The 18,444-nt window shown below is 52.0% G+C and overlaps 2 protein-coding genes across 9 annotated transcripts in view; one reads left to right on the forward strand and one right to left on the reverse strand.

The window, feature by feature from the left end:
• The first annotated feature begins 1,881 nt into the window (after positions 1–1,881).
• LOC110329946 (coiled-coil domain-containing protein 74B-like) lies at positions 1,882–6,271 on the forward strand. The gene is made up of 8 exons (XM_021209896.2): positions 1,882–2,235; positions 3,067–3,111; positions 3,531–3,590; positions 4,265–4,430; positions 5,256–5,439; positions 5,521–5,600; positions 5,675–5,731; positions 5,903–6,271. Exons 1-8 carry the CDS (start codon positions 1,977–1,979, stop codon positions 6,144–6,146), a joined length of 1,095 nt encoding a protein of 364 aa, XP_021065555.1. The 5' UTR covers positions 1,882–1,976; the 3' UTR covers positions 6,147–6,271.
• A 314-nt stretch (positions 6,272–6,585) lies between these two features.
• The window catches only part of Med15 (mediator complex subunit 15), a 72,427-nt gene continuing 60,568 nt past the window's right edge, over positions 6,586–18,444 (reverse strand). For 7 of the 8 annotated variants that reach the window (XM_029544401.1, XM_021209283.2, XM_029544399.1 and 4 more), the window contains 8 exons: positions 11,044–11,171; positions 10,811–10,938; positions 10,452–10,650; positions 9,357–9,423; positions 8,913–9,073; positions 8,659–8,825; positions 8,178–8,276; positions 6,586–7,734 (listed from right to left, as the gene is read on the reverse strand). In XM_029544401.1, coding sequence (XP_029400261.1) covers positions 7,598–7,734; positions 8,178–8,276; positions 8,659–8,825; positions 8,913–9,073; positions 9,357–9,423; positions 10,452–10,650; positions 10,811–10,938; positions 11,044–11,171 — 1,086 coding nt within the window. In that variant the 3' untranslated portion in view covers positions 6,586–7,597. Of the gene's footprint in view, positions 7,735–8,173; positions 8,277–8,658; positions 8,826–8,912; positions 9,074–9,356; positions 9,424–10,451; positions 10,651–10,810; positions 10,939–11,043; positions 11,172–18,444 lie in introns of all 8 variants that reach the window. The other variant, XM_021209279.2, reaches the window with a different exon arrangement.

Consider the following 18,444-nt stretch of genomic DNA (forward strand, 5'->3'; position numbering starts at 1 on the left):
CTCACTCACTGGTCACATCACTCCTTCAAGTCCCCCAGAGTTTAATGTTTTAGACTGATTTACTGGGGCATGTGGGGTGCAGTGCAAGCATGTGTGCCATGTATGGACATAGGTCAGAGTAGAAGTTGAAGGAGTCAGCTCTCCTATCCTCTATCATGGGGTTTTGAGGAGTGAAACTAGGTTAGGCCTCAAAGCAAGTGTCACAAGTTGTCAGTTAGCTTTCAGTTGTCAACTTGATTCACCTGGGAAAGGGACCTTTTCTTGATTGATGTAGCCCACTGTGGGTGGTACCGTCCCTAGGCAGGTGGGTCTGGGCTGCATAAGAAAGGTAGCTGAAAGTGAGCTGGGGAGAAAGCCCCAAGCAGTATTCTCTCTTGGTGTCTGCTTCAGGCTCCTGCCTGGAGTTCCTTCGTGGCATCTGTCCATGATAGACTCTAACCTGTAAGCTAAAATAAACCCTCTGATGGCCCTTGGTGTCTGCTTCAGGCTCCTGCCTGGAGTTCCTTCTTGGCATCTGTCCATGATAGACTCTAACCTGTATGCTAAAATAAACCCTCTGATGGCCACTTTGCTTTTCTTTTGGTCACAGTGTTTATCACAGCAACAAAAAATAAGATAGGATGCTCAACTAAGCCATCTCCCTGTTTTGGTTTATTTTTAGGATAAGATCTCACTGTAGCCTGTGATGAAACTGTATCCTAGGCTAGGATTATAGGTATGAGCTTCAAAGATCAGTTTGAAATGATCTTTTTATTATTTGTGTGTGTGTGTGTTTGTTTGTTTTGAAGACAGGATTTCACTGTGTAGCTCTGCTGGCCTGGAACTCTATGTAGATCAGGCTTTTTGCTATGCAAAGGATGGATCTCTGGGACATGGACATGGTAGGCAAGTGCCAAACACTGACCCATTGGGAGGTGACTTTTGCATAGCCTTCTCTTAGAAATTAAGTTTCCAAGCCAGGCATTAATCTTAAGATTCAGAAAGGAGGTAGAGGCAGATCTCTTTGAGTTTGAAGCCAGCCTGACCTATGTAACTAAACTATGTCTCAAACAAACAAATCTACCCATAAAAAGTAAGTGGCCTAGTTTTCACGTGGATAAGAGATGAGCCAGCAGTTAGGAGAGCTTCCTGCTCTTCCAGAGAACCTGAGTTTGGTTCCCAGCACACTACCCAAGGCTGCCTGTAACTCCAGCTCCAGGGCTCAATGCCCACACATGCACATCCACAGTATACACTCATACAGCTTACCCATAAATGAAAAAAACTAAAGCCCAGCAAGCCAGGGCCTCTCGATCCTGCTGGCTGGGTTCTCTAGGTAAAAGCAAGCCCTGGACTTTGGTTTTCTTGAAGACAGGTTTTCACTGTGTAGCTCTGACTGTTCTGGAAGATTCAGTGAGTGTTGGAAGATTTTTGAAACTTACTATGTATCCAAAAATGTGAACTATTAATATGAAAGACTAAGACCCATTTTAAAAGCCAGTGCTTTGGCATGCATATATAATCCCGGTTTTACACAATGAATTCCAAGCTATCTTGCGCTACAGAGTGAGACCCTGGTTCCAAAGTACAAGCGGGGCTAGGATGATGGCTCAGAAGGTATAGTGGTTTCTGCCCAAACAGGAGGACCTAAATTCGGGTCCCTGGCACCCGGGATCTTAGCTCTGGAAGCCTGGGAAATGGGAAGATCCTGGGGTTCACGGGCCAGCCCAGCTAGTCACAAAACAAGACAGACCTCAAAATCTATGAGGTGGGGAGTGAGACCCAACGTCGAGCGCTGGTCTCCACAGGCACACGCACCACACACAGCACTAATAACTACTGTTCCGGACCAGTTCAAGAATCTGGCGCCTTGGTTTTTGCGGAACGCGGCCGCAGGCCCCGCCCCGCGGCGCGCCCCGCCCTCTCCGGCGCGCCCGTTCCCAAGGCGACCGGGTGCCTGGCTCCAGCAGCCAGTACTGAGCGGCGGCGACGCCTTCATGAGCGGGGCCGGGCTGGGGGCCGGGGCTAGGCCCCTCAGCTCCTCGGCCCCAGGCTCCCGGGGTGCGGCCCGCCTACGCCCGCGCCCTCCCGCCGGCCTGCAGCACGCGGGGACGCAGCCGCCTCCGCTCGGGCTCAGCGAAGCACAGAAGCGGATCCTAGACCTGGAAAAGAGCCTGCAGTTCCTACAGCAGCAGCACTCGGAGACGCTAGTCAAACTCCACGAGGAGATCGAGCACCTGAAGCGGGAGAACAAGGGTGAGCCTCTGGGTGCTGGCCCAACATTTACAACCTGAAGGTCACGGCCATCAACTCTGAACAGTCTCCGGTGCGGGAAGGACGCGGGAGGCTTCTCTTCGGTAGGGCCTCCTGTGCCCATCAACCCAAATGAATGCTGACCCTCCTGTGCACTTTGTGCAGGGCAGGGTGTAGTCGGCTCATTTAAAACTGTTGCAGAAGTTAAACAGCACAGCAAATTCCAGTAAATGGTCACCAACTAAGCACATCCAGATTTTGGGCAGGGATTGTCAGGATGCTGCTACACCCCCCTACCCCCATCCCCAAGGCTTAGCCTACTCAGAACTTCAGGCCAGCCTGTGACATAACTGCTTTTCACTCTGTCTACATCTCAGCTAGGGTTCCTCTGCTTCCCCCGCCGCCCCCACTCCATGCCTGTGCCTCGGTTTCTCCCTCTTTCTGGTGTTTCTGGTGCTGTCTTTATACCTGGGCTGCCAATGATTCTCTCCCTGGGCATTTTATTACATTAGGACTCTGCTTGAGGCTCACCCCATGTCCAACTGACCAGCCCCATGTCACACCCCACTTACCTTACCATTGCCAGGGGCTCCTGGAAGGCTAGCCATCCTGTCTCACTTCAGCAGCCCTGCAGCCCTGCCCCTGCCTGGCCTGGTGGACGGGCACCTTGCAGGTGTTGGGGATGACAGGGATCAGCTAGAGGCATTTCTGGTCTGAGATGCCTGAGGTAAAGGGTTGGTGGGAAAAGCTGGTGGGACCCAAAGAGCAGGCAACATTTGTGCTCTGAGTGGCTGTAGATTTTAAGTGTGATAAGGCATATTTGTTCGCTTTCAGATCTCCACTACAAGCTAATCATGAATGAGAAGCCTCAGAGAAAAGGTAGGACTCAGGTGCTTGCAGGGAGTTAACCACTCAAGCCTATCTGGCAGCAGGGAGCCCTGCATGCTAACCTAGAAGGAACCAGTTCTGGGCACTTGGACAGGTGGCACCTTCCCCAGCCACCGCTTGCTTGCTCTCAACACCAAAGGCATGACGTGTGTGCAGTAGGGACAGTGAGGAGGCTGCACACCCTCCCTCTGCTGAGCACAGCTCCTGAAATAGGAGAGGCCCGGGCAGCCCCGGCCCCTGGTAGGTTGATGGTTGCTGCGGTGCCTGCCTCTGCTTCCCCAGCCCTGGACACTTGAGCGAGGTGTTTCTTAGCACACTCCCTGTGTGGAACACAGCCCTGCTCGAACATGGAGGGCCGGGTAACAGGCAGGAGTGGGTTCTCAGGCTGAGCCCTGCATCTTCCCCCACAGGCAGCATCTCCACATGGAGCCTTCACTCTGGCAAGTCCGCCTCCAATTCCACGGTGTCCGGTGAGCCAGGGCCCAGGCTGGGCAGTCAGCGGGAGGTGTTGCCTAGAATTGAAAACCCTCTTTCGCAAAGGGGGTGGCCCTGATATCCTATGCACAGAAACAACCAAGAAGGAGACTGGGCCAGGAGTCCTTGAGGGGACGCTCTACAAGCAAGACAAGGCCTGGCTGTCAGTGTAGCACAGCCAGATGATGTAGCAGGCCCACCCAGGTAGGGTAGTGAGTGAGTAGCCAAGCCATTAACAAAGGAATTCAAGTACCTTCCAAGTCCCTATTTTCTCCTGGGAGGAGGGTATGTGCTCCACCGAGCCCCCCCCCCCCAACCCATGACATCTCAGGAACAAAGTAAACAGTTCTCCCACTCACCTCCTCTGGGAGGCCACACAACTTCACTAGCAGCATCCCCAGCTGACCAGCAGCCCAGTTGCCAGGCCCTACAGTTTGTTCTACCCCAGATGGAAGGCAGCAGCTCCCACTGAGGCTTTTCTGACACAAGCAGCAGGTACCACCACAGGCTTCACTCTAGGCTTTATTCTCGGCAGCCCTCCTCAAAGTGTCCAGTACAGCAAAGGGAACTGATGCATGGTCAGGGCTCCCTGGGTACATTGGTTGATCCTAGAGAATGGGCCTGCGGCTCCCAAGGCCTTTAGTGATAGCCCTGTTGGTGTGCCCTGCAGCCAACTCTCAAGGCAAGACCAGGCCCCAGCCCAGCTCCTTCAAGAAACAAGAGCTGAAGTCTGATGGCCTCCAAAACACAGACCTGGAAGAGCAGTCACTCAGCAGTGCTGCCCTGGCCCACAGCAGCAAGCTGGACAGAGTCCCTGGGGCTCAGGGACAGGCCAAGTAAGGCCTGCTTGCACCTGAGGACCAGGCCTGCACCCCAAGGGCCCCAAGCTTACCCTTAGTAGGTCTCCCCCGGGGGCCAGCAGGCTACCTTGTTTCCATCTTGATGGACCTGACTCCATTACGATGAAAATGGGGTTCAGGGAGCTGCCAGGCTGCTGTCCATATGCCGAGTACTACTTTACTCTTTCTCCTGGGGGTCCTGCAGAGACCCCTGGCTAACCTTACCTACGGGGGACCAGTGGAAACCCCTAAAATTACTGTTTTCTTAGAGAAGAGATCAAGAGACAAAGTGACGTGGTCTTCTATGTTTGCTTGGAGGAGTTCTTAGGATGCGGTCCTGGCTGGCCTAGAGCTTACTCTTTAGGCTTTTAGCCTCAGCAAGCCACCTGCCTCTGCCTCCGAGGGTACCACACCTGTCTTTTCAAAACCAAAACCAAAACCAGAGTTGCATTCCTAGGCTGGCCTGTGCCTGACCAGTCTGTCTTCGGGAGGCATGGGTTAGAAGTACAGAGCAGGACCAAGCTCTTGTTACCGTTCCCTCAGTAGTACAACCAAGACCCTTACTCTGCAGTCCCAATTCCAGGAACTACTCTGGGCAACAAACAAGTGGATGGGGTTGCCTGGCAGCTAGCTGGTTGCTTCTTCAACATAGGGGGCGAAGAGACAGACCCAGGTCACAGCTGGCTCTAGAACACCCTGGCTAGTAGGCAATGGAAACAGGCCTCTTCCACACTGGCAGGCATGGGTGCTGCCCCAGGGAGGTGGTGGGTGGGTGGCTAGACCACTCCCACAGGTCGCCTCTGGGCTGCTGTGATGTTTCAGAGACGAGGATGCAGAAGCCTCTAATTCAGGGGCCACGTTGGTGGGGGGCAGCCATGGCCGGCAAGGGACAGGGATGGCCCCCTTAATGAGCCTGCCCCCGCACCTGCGCAAGCCCACCACAGTGCAGCAGTGTGAGGTGGTCATCCGTCAGCTGTGGAACGCCAACCTCCTGCAGGCCCAGGAGGTGAGGCTCTGGGCAGGCACATGACCCTGAATGCCAGTGGCACAGGACACTGTACCCACCACGCCTCTCCCTGCCTTTCAGCTACGGCACCTCAAGTCACTCCTGGAAGGGAACCAGAGGCCCAAAGCTGCAGCTGAGGAGGCTGGGCTGGGCTCTCCAAAGTGAGTGCCTTGTACCCAGCGCCCTGCCCTAGCCTAGAGGGAGTGTGGACCTCACGGCTAACTTCCTTTCTCAGGGACCAGGACTCAATGCAGTTTCCCAAGGTCACCACCAAGAGCCTTAGTAAGAAGTGGTGAGTCCCAGGCACAGGGAGTGGGTGCCCCCACAGCTTGGTGCCACAGGGACAGGAGACAAGGTTGTCCAGGGGAAAAAAAAAAGAAAAAGGCAGGCCCTGCTCCCAGCCCAGCCATTGGTGCAGGGCACCCTTAAGGCAGCTGGCACACTCTCTTGTTCTCCACCCTAGCCTAATTCTGAGCCCAATGCCTGCGGCAGAACGCGGCATCCTGCCGGCATTGAAACAGAGCCTGAAGAACAACTTTGCTGAGCGGCAGAAAAGGCTGCAGGTAGTGCAGAGCCGCCGCCTGCACCGCTCTGTGCTGCTGAGCCGGCGCCCTGGAGCCCGGCCATCCTCTCTCGATAGTGGCTCACACCAACCCTATTTCGCAGCCACACGCAATTCCAAGACAGACAGAACCCACGACCGATAAAAGCACTTGCTCTCAGAAATGAGGAGACTGTCTATTTTCTCTATTTTATTATTCTTGCATTTATGCAAAGGCACATAATAGAATGTTACTCTCCTATCTGTAGACTGAAAATAAAAATTGTTTCTCCAAGTCTTAAGCTTCCTTCTTCATGCAAGTGTCCCTGCTACTCTGAAGTGCCCTGTCTAGGCAGCCAGGGCTGGTGGATCCTAAAGGTACGATGACCAGCTATCCGAAGTGGCATTCTGGGCCAGCTGGCTTTGTTACGTGGCTGGCCTGAGGGCTACCTTCTACTGGGCACATGGACACTGGACACCCAATGCTACTGCAACAGTCATGCTGGACTGCAGTGCCTGAGGCGTCCCAGGATGACGAGTGGGAGAGACCTGTCCCCCATAGCTATGCACTTCTGGAAGTGGTCAGCCTGGGCCTACTCCCCCACAGCACAGACCTCACAACGCCACTGCCCACTCCCTCAGAAGAATCAGACCAGGGCCTGGGTAGGAATCATGATACAATGTCAGAAAGTGGATGAAGTCCAAGGTTTCCCAGATGGACAGTAGGCTCAGACTCGCAAAAAGGTAGATGCAATAAACTCCTGACAAACACAGGAATAATAAATTTATTATAAGAATCATATGACAGAGTAGTGCACATATAAAAAGGGGAATTTACTTTGAGCAGAGTGCTCCCCATTGCTGCCCAGTGTGGCGAGTGCCATCTGCAGCACTCTGAAGGAAACCCACATTCTTGGTGGTGGTACAGAGAATAAGAGAATATGGTGTTGGTGGGTCCCAGTGACAGTATCTGCCTGTCAGCACTGACAGCCCCCTGCCCCAGCTGGTTCTCCTCCGCACATGAGTGAGGAGGCCATAAAGCGGAGGTTCTGCTGGTGGCAGAGAACCTGCGGAGGCCCTATTGGCCTTTCTTCCAAACTGAAATGTGTGCCCTGGATTCAGACGTGTTCCTGTGATGTGTCCATATGCCTTAGGAGGCATGCCTGAACCCCAGTGTGACTGGAGAACTGTGTATATAGTGAGGGTTTCCTATGTCCTGCACATTCTCCAGATATGAGTACAATGTATTGCAACACAGAGATGCTTTGATGGGGCCCTGAGTTCTCATGCTGCTGAGTGGGCGTGGAAACCCAGAAAGGCTGGAGGAAGTGTGGGGCCTGACCTCTGCAAAAACAAAAACCAAAAAATAACAAAACAAACCAAACCAATGGAAAACCTTCCGGGGAACCCCCCAGGCCCTCAAGCAGCCAGCTTCCCAGCTGCCCAGTCAATACTGCACAAGAATGGGGAAACAGCTGGCAGGTCCCCAACAAAGAAGGTAAAAGCAGGAAAGCTAACCTAACCCAGGCCCTCTAAGAAGCCAACACCTAGTAATGTCTGGTAGGCGGTGAGATCTTTAGCCAGAAGGGCTGCTGGCAGTCCTGAAGTTCCAGTTTGCTAGGCAGCTGAGAGGCAGGCCTGGTGGATGCTCTGGGCCCAGGTGTTGAGCAGCGCTGTGACTGAGTGCTTGTCAGGGAGCTGCAGCAGCCTGGAGGTCATGCACCGGTGCACTGATTGCAGAAAGGGGTTGGCATCTGCAACACAGCAGCAGTTGAGTGCTGAGCCTGGCGAGGCAGCAACCACCTAGGCTGGCTCTTGGCACACTTCTGGGAAGGTACACTACTGCTCAGTCTCTTGCACCCCACAATGATGGGATTTTCCAGTTAAACTTTCAGTTAAGAACTAGGGTTTCTATGGGGTCTAGAGCCCCAGACGGTCCCTACTATGTGCCAATAGAGCCCAGGTACTGTTCTCACCCAAGAAACTGTCACACAGACAGACCTACATAAGCGCCTGCTGGTGGCCCTGGGACAATTTGTAGAGCTTCAAAGGAATGTCATGAACATGACTACCCTCCCCCACTTGACAGGAGCCTTGGAGCTATTGTACGAAAAGGGCAGAAGACACAGTGGCCCTTCCATCTGTCCAACCTATTCTGTCCATTGGGTCCCTGGACGGCTCCTCTAGGCTCACCTACCATATTGCCACTGACGGTCGATCCACATTGGGCTCTGGGCAGGGTAGTCGGCAGGCACACTGAGCTCCAGTGGTGGCACACTAGGAAGGTCCTTGTCATCTGTGACACAAAACTGCTCATGTGACCTGGCTGACAGCCTGGCAAGCACCAACACAACCCTGCGCACCTCACCCCTGCTCCTGAAAAGGCTCTCTACCCTCTAAAGGGTTCCAATGAAGCCTGCTAGAGGCCTCTTACATCCTCAGGCTTCCAAAGGCAGGAAACACCTTATGCAGAGAGGATGCTGCCAATGGTTGCCCCAGGACCACGGCTACTTTTGTGGAGAAAGATAAATAAATGCATAGGGTCGGGGACTGGAGGACCTGGGAAGGTGGGGGAGGGATACCCCGAGGAATGAATGACAAGTGAGGCAGAGCAGCAGTGAGCAGGCCGCCAGCACAGACGGACGGCAAGCCACCCCAGCCCGAGCCTGGCCACTCACCCAGCTTGCAGATCAGGTGGACAGTACCGTTGTTGCTGCAGTGAGAAGGGTCCAAGTTCACCAGGAACTTGGGATCCAGCCTTGCCACTTCACCTTGCAGCACGTTGGGTATGCTCTGACGCTCATCCTCCTCAAACCGGCGCTTCCGGGAACACACCACCGGGGACCTGGAGGAAGCAACCCAAGTGATTATGCTGATGTCACACAGCCTCTGGGTTGCTGCTTATCACTAGGCTCAACCTGAGCGTACATACACGATAGGTGGGCCATGGATGGCCATCATGGCTGGCACAAATGTGCGGTACAGGGAATGGTTGAAGACAGGTGAACGGATGTTGGCCAGGACTGCATCTAGGAGTGGTTGGCACAGGTCCTGCTGTTTGGTTGGAAGAACTGGGGGTGGTGGGGGTGTGGGCTAGAGACAAAATAGAATGGGTCAGTGGTACGGGCTCAAGGCCTCATCCATTCTAAGGAGTCTCCAAGCCTCAGGTGCTCACGAGCACTCAGGCCGCAGAGGCTTCCCTAAAGCCTCCACCCTCCCAGGGAGCACTACTGGCAGGTTCAATGGATTCCCAGCCTCCCCTCCCCATGCTGGGGCACAAACACAGCTGCAGCTGCAGGGCTGGGGTGGGTAGCTAGAATCCCGCCTGACAGGCCCTGTCTTTAGAAGTGCTAACTCCTCCTTGGCTCCCACTCACCACTGCCATGTCATTCCTGAGCTTCTCCAGGGCAATCTCACACTTTTGCAGGGTCTTCAGGGGACACCTAAGGGGAGGGCACATGAGCTGACACTCTGCTGCAGGGACAAAGCAGGTAACTCTTGTCCCGACCACCACCTGGTAGCTTCTTGGGCCTCAGCCACCGGAAACTGTCACAAGAATCCTACTAGCGCTGGGCAGTGGTGGCACACACCTTTAATCCCAGCACTCGGGAGGCAGAGGCAGGAAGATGTCTGAGTTCGAGGCCAGCCTGGTCTACAGAGTGAGTTCCAGGACAACCAGGGCTACACAGAGAAACCCTGTCTCGAAAAACCAACAACAACAAAACAAAACAAAACCAAACCAAAACAACAGCAACAACAACAACAACAACAACAACACAATGAATCCCACTAGCCCACCAGCTTCTTTCAGAACAGGAGGCCTGGAAGGCCTCATTCTTAGCAGGACCAGCTCGTGCCACAGCTTGGCCCTGTGCCTCTAGGGATCCAACCTAAGAGGGCCTGGAAGACCAAGTAGGTGTAACAGGACCAATTCGGCAGTGACCACTGAAGAACAGCAGAGCCTAAGGTGTGCTGAGCCGTGGCACTCGGTGGGTGTTAGCTGGTGGGCAGGAGTGGGCAGCCTGGCAGCCTACTGTCACCCACAAGCTTTTCCAGGCTCCATTTGGGTTCATCTGTACAACTAGTGCACACAGCTATAGCTGGGCCTACAGCCTACAGGGTGAGTGAGACAAAGCTGTCTGCTAAAGGTCAGTGGGCAGCCAGGAAGAGGCCGGGGCAGATTCAGCTAACTTGTCATGTCTAGCTGAAGGGAGGGGACACTACAAGCCAGTACCTAGCATTGTGACCCAGGAGCCAGGCTAGGACAGCCACAGGTGAAGTGTGAGGACCAAAAATCCTTGAAAGGTGGTGGAAAGGTGGGTGCTGGGAAGGTGCAGGGAGTGTACCTTACTTGTAAAGTCACCAGAGCCTCAGGCGTGGTCACAGAGAGCTGTTGGACCTTTGGTTAGACCCATACTGTCACCAAGTCTTGGGGACCCTGTGTGAGCTGTGGCCCTGGGCCAGTGCTCACCGCTTCGAGGGGTCGGTGAGGATGTCCAGCAGGCTCTTCATCTTACTTAAGTCCTTTTTTCTGTCTTCATTCTTGTCGATCTTGTTGATCATGCGTCGCAGGGGCTCGATGTACTTGGACAGCTGCTTCAGCTTGTCCAGGTACTGCTGCTCCTCGGCCTGGCTGGAGCCAGCTGGGCTCATGACAGAGCTGGGGTTCACTATAGGGGACAGGGTGGGTAAGATGGACGGCTACTACCTGTGGGGCAAGTGTCACAGGAGAGCTGAGGGCTCCATGAGCCCATTACACATGAGCCCTTGAGAGGGCAAGGGGACTCAGGCACCTTGTAAAGCTGTCTACCCAGCCCAGGCACAACTTACCAGGGGTGTTTAAAGGTCCCGGGGAAGGAACGCTGAAGTTCTGTGGGGTGCGCGCTGTCACTGGGCTCTGAGAAGGCTGTGGTGAGGGGCTAGGCAGGAAGCTGCTGGGAGACGGGGCAGGGCCGGAGCTGCAGCCAAGTGAATAAAAGCAGGTCTGAGCCCAGGACAGGATGCTAGCCCTAAGGCCAAACGGGGTGAAGGAGGCCGGGGAAGGGTGCATCCCAGCAGCCTACCTGACATTAGAGTTGGGCTGTGAGCCAGGTTGTGGGGACGGCTGTGGGGGAGGGGGCATCGACTGTGGGGTCTGCACCTGCTGGCCTGGTGACGGTGAGGACAGCATGGTGAGGCTGCTTTGGCTGACCTGGAAGTGGAGAGACTTAGCCAGCTCCATGCTACACACACACCCTGTACAAACTCCCCACTGCTCTGACATCCCATCTTATCCACCCTCATTTCTTTCACCCAGGCACAAGCCTCACCTCTGGGCACACACAACACATGGTAGCCAAGGGGCTACAAGAAAGGCCAGCTAGGTAGCCTGGCTCCTTGGTGGGAGACCACAAGGACTTCAGGTTTCTGGACTGGTATAGATATGGTTTGGCCTGCTTCTCAAGCACTGGTGTATAAGGAGGGAGCCTCGGAAGGCCCTATGTTCTGTCCTATTCTGCCTAACCTAGGAAACTCTTCTCTGAGGGCCAGTAAAGACCCTCCCCTGCTAGCCCAGAAGGCCGTCTTTCTCAGTGCCTTCCTGAGTCTCCCAGGATGACAGCTCCAAGGACAAGGCCTTGGTCAAAGTGGCTCTGGCTGTGCAGACGCTGCCGCCTCTCCTCATCTTAACTGGGGTGAGGTGCCCAAGGAGCCACATGCACATCCATAAGCTGGTACTGTACTGGCTCCACAGCACCCCTGTCTAGTCTGGCAGAGCTTATTTGAAGGGGTGAATGACTTGTATCAAAGACCCCTGGGCTCAGAGCACCTACAACTTCAGAGGCCTGGCGCTGCCCACAGAGCCAGCGGCTGCCCTCTGCCCTCAAGGCACTTGAGACAACAGAACAGGGCTGACTGCACCACCGCTAGCAAAGGCAGCTCTGGATTTCTGTAAGCACACCAAGGACTGACACCAGAGAGCCAGGCAGAGACAGGGCATGTACTCCCACCTTTCATCAAAGAAAGGATCGTGGTCGTAGAAGGAGAAGACAGCTGCCTGTTGGCCTCTTGCCATCCTGGGCCAGCCCAGAGGCCATACCAACTCCAAAGGTCCCCAGTCAGTCACTGTGTACACCAGGCAACCCTTCAGCCAGCCTCTCACAGCTCAGCGGCCAGCCAATCAGGTGCCTCTCCCAAGGTAGCAGGCGCTGGTGCCGTGTGGGGACACACCTCCACATCTTCCCACACCATCTCTGAGTAGGATCTTAGGGAAAACGACACCTGCACTCCTCACCCCACACTGGTCAGGTCACAGAAGAGACGTGGCCTGCCACAGTGGCCTGCTTGGCCATTCAGAAGCATAGCTCACAGACCCCACCTGGAGCAGCTCACACCCACCTATAATTCTAGCTCCAGAGACTCCAAGGCCACCTTCTGGTTTCTGTAGGCACTGCCCTCAGGTGTACATCCCCCACTCCACATACAAACACATACACACAATTAAAATAAAATATTTTAAATAAAAAGGTGGATCGGGCAATGCCATAACTGCCTGTGGGGAGGAACGTGGGTTCAGGCTCTGGCTATGGGATGGCCATGCCAGCCTCTCTTATAGCAGACTCACTCTGACTTGAAAGAGCTCAACAAATGTGCAAGTTTCTTCTAGCCACACCCAGCACACTTTTGGTGCTGGGATGCACTATGAATTAGGATACCAGGGCAGGCAGGCACATGTCACACACAATATAAAACCTGCTTGGGATCAACCTGTGTCCCAAAGTCCCAGGACCATATAGTTCCATACAGACTACAGATGGTACCAACAAAGCTCTGTGCTGCTGGACAGGCCTTCCTTACAGTGGGTTCTTGACCCTTATATGTTCCCAAGAGGCCCTGGAACCCCTTCTCTTTCTCTGTCCCAACTGCCTACCTGTACCTGATACTGGTTGTAGAAGCTGTCCCCGGCAGCTGTTCTTTGGCTCTAGTTTAAGGCTCAGGTCTACTACATTAGACACCCAGAGGGCTGCAGGGCTGAACAGGGCCATAGAGTAGGAAGAATTCTCACAGTTCATGTCCCACTTTAACACCCATACTTGGGCACAAGACATGGCTTTGATACCATCTGTCCTTGTTGAGGACATAGTAGAGGTCAAAGCAGCTGTCCAAGAAATGCTACATTGGTCTAAGACACAAAGGAGCAATAATCAGTGGAATGTGAGGGACAGAGAAGCCTAGAATATAGGGAACATCCCAGGACCCAGGCAAAGGGTCACACTGTTGGGGACAAGAGGGTCTCTCCCTTATTGGGAAATCTGGACTCCAGTGTCATGATTCTCTTCCCCTAACATAGTCTAGAAACTTCTTCTTCAAGGCCTCTGGAGCCCAGACTGCACGTAGTCTATTTATACACAAGGCCCATCCAGACCCATCGTAAACAGCATGTGCCCAGCAAACCTCACCAGCACTTCACTAGGTCTAGGACTTCCTGAAGAGCCAGTCACACACTGGTGGGTCTGCCTGGATTCTCTGGCTACCCCAGGACAGGTCAGCTGGCATGCCCTATAGGCTGCGGGCAGTGGAAGGTTCAGAACAGTAGGAACAAACCAAGGCGAGGCACCATTCTCCTCTATGATCAGGAACACCAGGTCCTACAAGAACCTTCTAGGAGTCAATGCCAGGTTCCTCGAGCCCTAGTCACCACAGATGCCCCTGGTACAACGCAGCAGCCCAGAGACTATCTCTATACAGAAGTGACCTAGCAGGAACAAGGGTGTGGGGAAGAACAGAGGAGGGTTGCTGGCTCCTGGGGCTTCTGCTGTTGGGGAAGGAGACTCTTACAGGGAGGCTGTGCTCTCTCAGGTCACATCCTATGGCCCAGGCATAGGCATATCACAGCTGCTATCAAATGCCAGAGAGTGGTTCACCTCAGGGGAAGAGCTTCTGATAGACCCCTTGTATCTTAGTCAGGTTTCTATTCCTGCACAAAGCACCACGACCAAGAAGCAGACTGGGGAGGAAAGGGTTTATTCGGCTTACACTTCCACACTGCTGTTCATCACCAAGGAAGTCAGGACTGGAACTCAAGCAGGTCAGGAAGCAGGAGCTGATGCAGAGGCCATGGAGGGATGTTCCTTACTGGCTCGCTTCCCCTGGCTTGCTCAGCTTGCTTTCTTATACAATCTAAGACTACCAGCCCAGGGATGGCACCACCCACAATGGGCCAGCCCCTCCCCCCATCACTAATTGAGAAAATGCCTTACAGTTGGATCTCATGGAGGCATTTCCCCAACTGAGGCTCCTTTCTCTGTGATAACTCAAGCTTGTGTCAAGTTGACACACAAAACCAGCCAGTAAAACTGACCCCTTGTCAACTTGACAGACAAACACATCACTATCTAGCCTTCACCCTTACTTTCTTATTCATCCCCAAGATCTAAATAACGATATATATATATATATAATATGTAAGTACACTGTAGCTGTCCTCAGACACTCTGGAAGAGGGCGTCAGATCTTGTTACAGATGGTTGTGAGCCACCATGTGGTTGCTGGGATTTGAACTCCAGACTTTCGGAAGAGCAGCTGGGTGCTCTTGCCCACTGAGCCATCTCACCAGCCCCGTTATATATATTTTAAATAACTAAATAACTTTAAAAATCTTTACAAATTCTTACATATTAAAATCTCAATCCCTTTAAAATATCCAATCTCTTTTAAAATTCAGTCTTTTTAGAATTCAAAGTCCCTTAACTGTGAGATCCACTAAAAGACTTTCTTCAAGAGGGAAAAATATCAGGGCACAGTCACAATCAAAAGGAAAATCAAATTCTAACCAAAATCACAATCTTCTGGGCTCCTCCAAGGGCTTGGGCAAGCCCAGCTCTGCCTTTTGTAGCACACACCTTGTCTTCTAGGCTCCAACTACCTGTACTCCACTGCTGCTGCTGTTCTTGGTGGTTATCTAATAGTACTGGCATCTCCAAAACACTGCTGTCTTCTGCAACTAGGCTTCACCTATAGCCTCTCATAGGCTCTCTTCATGGTGCCAAGTCTCAACTCCTTTGCATGACGTTCAGTCCTGGGCCATCAACTGCAATTGAGGCTGCACCTTCACCAATGGCCTTCCATAGCCTCTCACAGTGCCNAGTCTCAGCTGTTCTTCATGACCCCTTCATGCCTTCAGAATCAGTACCATCTGGGTGACTCTTACACATTACCAAGTACAGCTGCAGCATGAGGTACAACCTTGGCTATCTCTGGAACACAGCCTCTGTGCTCTCAGGATACACTTCCCAGAAGATTTCACTTAGTGATGATGCTGATCTCTTCTTAATCACTGCTAATTTCTTAGCTCCAGTTAACCAGCATCAATAGTCCCAGCAATGCAAAGGTTTCAGTAGTTTTGATAATTACAGCTGATTCTCCAGCCCCAGCTAACCAAAAAAACCCACAGGATCTTCACAATCAAAATATCAATGGCCCTGATAAGACTTTAATCTTCCCTCTGAAATTTCACAAGCCAGGCGTCCATCTTTTGCACTGTTCTCGACATTATCTTCCAGGCTCCTACAGAACACCCCACAAAGCTCTCAACACAGAATGGCTCTTCTAGTCCAAAGTTCCAAAGTCCTTCCACAGTCTTTTCTCCCCAAAACATGGTCAGATTATCACAGGGATATTCTACTATGCTGGTACCAATTTAGGGTTTTACTGCTGTGAACAGACACCATGACCAAAGCAACTCTTATAAGGGACAACATTTAATTGGGGCTACCTTACAGGTTCAGAGGTTCAGTACATTATCATGAAGGAGGAAGCATGGCAGCATCCTGGCAGGCATGGTGCAGACAGAGTTGTACATCTTCATCTGAAAGCTGCTAGTAGAATACTGGCTTCCAGGCAGTTAGGGTGAGGGTCTTAAAGCCCACACCCACAATGACACACCTCCTAATAGTGCCACTCCCTGGGCCAAGCATATACAAACCATCACACCTTGCAAACCGTTTGTCACTTGCACGTTACAGGCAGGAACACTGGTGACAACAGTGAAGTCACTTGTCAGGGTCACAGAGCTAGAGGCTCACAGGAACAGCAAAGGCATGCACTATAAACAGCAGTGCTCCAGCAATGGTGAAGGTAGACAGTGGGAACTATCAGCATGGCTGGGACAGAAGCCAAAGAAAATAGGAATCCAGGGTAGCCCCGTGGATGCTGCTCCTCTCTCACCATCTGCACGAATCTAGCACTTACATTTGCTCTTGTTCCTGACCCAGAACTGAGCATGAACCACGGAGTCCCAGTCCAGAGAATCAAGGAACAGTCTTGCCATGGTCTTGCCAGCCAGCATTCACCATGTGTCACAGACAGACAATATGGATGGTGCTGTCCTGGCCCTTTTGAAAGTGGGGAATTCTTCACAGGAAGGGTTGAGATCAGACAGTTATACTGTATGGCCAAGAGGGAGGCCTCCAGGGCTTTCTCCATTGATATCGCTCCCTTAAGTATTCTCAGGGCCTTTGTCCTCTGAGTAGGCAAGCAAAAGTGAATGTACTTAAAACAAAACAAAACAGAACTAAACAAAAACTAGACAAAACCCCCAGCCAGGCATGGTGGTGGTCCACACCTTTAATCCTAACACTCAGGCATCAGAGCCAGGGGAAATCTCAAAGCCAGCCTGGCTTATTCACAGAATGAGTTCCAAGTTCCAGGACAGCTAGGGCTACACAAAGAAACCCTGTCTCAAGAAAAAACAAAAAAACAAAAACAAAATAAAAAACCCAAACAAACACAAAATAAAATAGGATTAAAACAATCCAAGCCTAGCCCAGTGCAGCCTGGTCTGTCTCCGCTGCCACGGGTCCTCTGGCCGGCCAGCGCCCATCTCAGATCCCCATGCTGCTGCAGTTGACTTGACTGCAGAGGCCAAAGCTTCAGGGACACATGCCCCACTTGCCAGCACTTACCAGGGGATGACCAGTCAATCAGGGAGGACTTAGGCTGGCATGTACCAGTGACTGCTCCAGCAACCAAGCCACAACATTCTTTGAGAGTTACCCCAAAATTTTAATGTACCTTTTATTTTAGCATTGACCTTTCTCTCCTCTCTCTTTCCTCCCCTCTAACTTCCTTGCCGTCTAGGGTTAGGAAGTACTATAGATCATAAGACCTACTCAGCTGACAATGCAGGAACGACTCCACAGTAGGCTATGGAGGCAAGATGCAGAACCATGTCAAAGATGCACAGAGAGGTTCTGTCAGTCAGGAGAAAGAACAAGGTTCTCAGACCAGCAACAAAAGCAAGGCTGAAGGGTTTCTAGGAGAATCCTGTCTGACTCTGAATTTTGATCCTCAACACACTCCCTTACAGCTCCTTTCCATTTGTAAAGTAGCTAAATGCTGGAATTATGATTTGCCACAGTGAGAACTAACAAGATTCTAAACATGAAGAACCTAGCTCAAGATCTGACATACATCATACCCTCAAAATGTTGGGGACCTTTAGTTTATACAAAAAACAATCTTCTATCCTGCTAAGTGGCATTCTACCCAAGCTTGTAAATCCAATGCATACTAAGCTAGAAGATCCTTGTTTGAAGAAAGCTACATAAGTGTCCTATGTCTGACTATTCAGAGGATAGTTCCTGCTTGTGGGCCCTCAGGCAAAGGCAGAGACTCCATCTGCTAGAATCAGAGATACACTTTCCAGTGTAGGAAAGGGAATTTTAAAGGTCTTTTTGTTGTTGTTGTTGTTGTTGTTGTTGTTGTTTTTAAAACAATAAAGCTTCAAAATAGAGAGCTCTGTGATAACATAATCTTCAAACATCTCTTGGCACATGGAATGCTGTTAAGCAAATGAATGCACAGGTGTGGGCCATGGTAGCAGAGCACAGTCTATTCAGTTTCTATGTGGTGATGACTCACTCCTCCTAGGAAGCGGATCTGGACAGTACAAGTCAACAGCAGTGCGCTTCCCGAGGAGCACTGTGTACTCCGGAGAAGCTGGATGCTGCAGAGTGCTATAGCATCAGACAGCAGAGCCCTAGAAAGCCACAGTTTATTTTCTTCTGAGATACTATCTCAGGTAGTCCAGGTTGGCTTCAGACTCTCTTCATGAGTTCTAGAATGACTACCACATTCAAGTTTATACATGTAAATTGGTGAGCAAACCCAGGGCCTTGTACATGCTAGGCAACTACACCCAGCCCGTGTCTTCTGTTTATTTTATCATGAAAAAAAAAGTATGACAATTTTAAAGTAGAGGAAAAGCCCCTCATGATATAACAGCAAGAGCTGGCCATGGTGGCACACACCTTTAGTCCCAGCACTCAGAAGGTAGATCAAAGTTGGTCTTGTCTCAAGAGTGAGATCTAGGACATCCAGGGCTCCACAGAGAAACCCTGTCTCAAAAAAACCAAAACCAAAACCGGAAGGAAGGAAGGAAGGAAGGAAGGAAGGAAGGAAGGAAGGAAGGAAGGAAGGAAGGAGAG

This window comes from Mus pahari, chromosome 12 (genome assembly GCF_900095145.1).
Source record: "Mus pahari chromosome 12, PAHARI_EIJ_v1.1, whole genome shotgun sequence".
NCBI classification, from domain to species: domain Eukaryota; kingdom Metazoa; phylum Chordata; class Mammalia; order Rodentia; family Muridae; genus Mus; species Mus pahari.